The sequence below is a fragment of the Nematolebias whitei genome, chromosome 8, assembly GCF_014905685.2.
Source record: "Nematolebias whitei isolate Nwh7 chromosome 8, NemWhi1, whole genome shotgun sequence".
In the NCBI taxonomy this organism is placed as follows: Eukaryota; Metazoa; Chordata; class Actinopteri; order Cyprinodontiformes; family Rivulidae; genus Nematolebias; species Nematolebias whitei.
Window position 1 is genome coordinate 30,725,863 of NC_056505.1, and position 3,023 is coordinate 30,728,885.

General features: G+C 39.2%; 1 protein-coding gene across 1 annotated transcript in view; it reads left to right on the forward strand.

The window, feature by feature from the left end:
- The window catches only part of rimbp2b (RIMS binding protein 2b), a 200,827-nt gene that overhangs the window by 187,632 nt on the left and 10,172 nt on the right, over nucleotides 1-3,023 (forward strand). Inside the window, exon 10 of the mRNA XM_037680698.1 lies at nucleotides 2,098-2,246. Within this exon, the coding sequence (XP_037536626.1) occupies nucleotides 2,098-2,246 (149 nt within the window). The remainder of the gene's footprint in view (nucleotides 1-2,097; nucleotides 2,247-3,023) is intronic.

The window sequence follows — 3,023 nt, forward strand, 5'->3', positions numbered from 1 at the left end:
TCTATCTATCTATCTATCTATCTATCTATCTATCTATCTATCTATCTGTGCTAGTCATAAAATTATAATATCATGAAAAAGTTGACTTATTCAATAATTCCATTCAAAAAGTGAAACTTGTATATTATAATTATAGTCATTCATTACAGACTGATATATTTTAAATGTTTATTTTTTTAATGTTGATGATTATAACTGACAGCTAATGAAAACCCCAAATTCAGTATCTCAGAAAATTAAAATATTATTTAAGACCAATTAAAAAATATTTTTTTAGAAATGTTGACCAGTTGAAAAGTATGAACATGAAAAGTATGAACATGAAAAGTATGAACATGAAAAGTATGAACATGAAAAGTATGAACATGAAAAGTATGAACATGAAAAGTATGAACATGTACAGCATCAATATTTAGTTGTTGCTCCTTTTTCCTGGATTACTGCAGCAATGCTGCGTGTCATAGAGTCGATCAGTCTGTGACACTGCTCAGGTGTTGTGAGAGCTCAGGTTGCTCTGATAGTGGTCTTCAGCTCTTCTGAATTGTTGGGTCTGGTGTATCACATCTTCCTCTTCACAATACACCATAGATTTTCTATGGGGTTAAGGTCAGGTGAGTTTGCTGGCCAATTAAGAACAGAGATACCATGGTCCTTAAACCAGGTACAGGTAGCTTTGGTACTGTGTGCAGGTGCCAAGTCCTGTTGTAAAATGAAATCTGCATCTCCATAAAGCTGGTCAGCAGCAGGAAGTCTCTAAAACGTCCTGGTGGATGGCTGCATTGACCTTGAATCTCAGAAAACACAGTGGACCAACACCAGCAGATGACATGGCACCCCAAACCATCATTGACTGTGGAAACTTGACACTGGACCTCAAGCAACATGGATTCTGTGCCTCTCTTCTCTTCCTCCAGACTCTGGGATCTTGATTTCCAAAGGGAAATGTACTTTGTAAATTTACTTTCATCAGAGAACATAATTTTGGAACACTCAGCAGCAGTCCCAGGCGAGACACTTCTGACGCTAGCTCTTGTTCAAGAGTGGCTTGACACAAGGAATGCGACGGCTGAAACCCACGTCTTGCATATGTCTGTGCGTGGTGGTTCTTGAAGCACTGACTCCAGCTGCAGTCCACTCTTTGTGAATTCCCCCCACATTTTGGAATGAGTTTTGTTTCACCATTCACTCCATAGTGTGGTTATCCCTATTGCTTGTACAATTTCTACCAGATCTTTTCCTTCCCTTTGCCTCTCTATTAATGTGCTTGGACACAGAGCTCTGTGAACAGCCAGTCTCTTTAGCAATGACATTTTGTGTCTTGCCCTCCTTGTGCAAGGTGTCAATGGCTGTCTTTTGGACAACTGTCAAGTCAACAGTCTTCCCCATGATTGTGTGGCCTACAGAACTAGACTGAGACCATTTAAAGGCCTTTGCAAGTGTTTTGAGTTAATTAACAGATTAGTGTGTGGCACCAGGTGTCTTCAATATTGAACCTTTTCACAATATTCTCATTTTCTGAGATACTAAATTTGGGGTTTTCATTAGTTGTCAGTTATAATCATCAACATTAAAAAAAATAAACATTTGAATTATATCAGTCTGTGTGTAATGAATGAATATAATATACAAGTTTCACTTTTTGAATGGAATTACTGAAATAAATCAACTTTTTCATATTTAAATTTTATGACCAGCACATACATACATACATACATACAAACATACAAACATACATACATACATACATACATACATACATACATACATACATACATACATACATACATACATACATACATACATACATACATACATACATACATACATACATACGTATATACATACATCTGTTAGTAAATATAATATGTTTATGTGTGTTCATCAGAGGATGAATCAGTTCTCTGCCAATGACATGAGAAATCTTTTAGAAGCTGCTTGGTTTAATCAGCAGTAAAATGTCACAGTTGTCAGAATAATGATAAAGTTTACATATTTTGTTGATATCATTAACAGGTAAACAGAATGTACATGTGAAAAAGTGTCTGTTGTTACAGGAAATGCATTTTATCAGTTCTGTTATTTTGTGTTGTTCCACAGGAAATGAGGCTCCAACAAGCAGATCTTTGATATCCGAGTTTATCCGACCACTCCAGATCAGTGGGGACAAACCCGAGCTCCTTTCTGTCAAGCCAACATTCCTCAGTCGCAGTCGGGCCAGCAGCCCAGCACGAGCGTTCCTCTCTGAGGTACCTTCTAGTGTTCAACTGAGTCCTTAAAACCTACTGTAATAAGTATTTTTGTGTTCCAAATTGAGCACACTGGCTGGATTAGCACTTGTTCCGAAATCAAAATTATTTTCTTGTCTTGTGCATGTGCTGACACTAACAACAAAGTGATCAAACCAAGCTTAAAAGCAAAACACCAATAAAATATGGAATTCACCAATCCATGGCCCCTCTCACAGCTTTGCTCTACTGTTGAATAGCTGACAACTATTTTATTTTATGGGATGTTTTTCAGTGGCCAGACTGTCTACACAGCAAAGATGCAGAAAACTATTTTTACTTTACATAGCAACAACATTTCTGATAAGACTTGTAGTAAACCACACTCAATGAAAATTGATTTTATAACCATCCATCCATCCATCCATCCATCATCTTTACCCGCTTATTCCATTTTGGGTCACGGGGGTCACCGGTGCCCATGTCCAGCAATCACTGTGCGAGGGGCGGGGTACACCCTGGACGAGTCGCAAGTCCATCACAGGGCCGCATGGAGACAAACGAGACAAACAACCATTCACTCTTTCACTCACACCTAGGGACAATTTAGAGTTACCAATCAGCCTAACATGCATGTTTTTGGTCTGTGGGAGGAAACTGGAGTACCCGGAGAAAACCCACGCATGCACGGAGAGAACATGCAAACTCCACCCAGAAGGGCCCCTGGAACGGGGTTTGAACCAAGGACCTGCTCGCTGAGAGGCAGCAGCTCTTCCAGTTGCGCCACCGTGCTGCCCG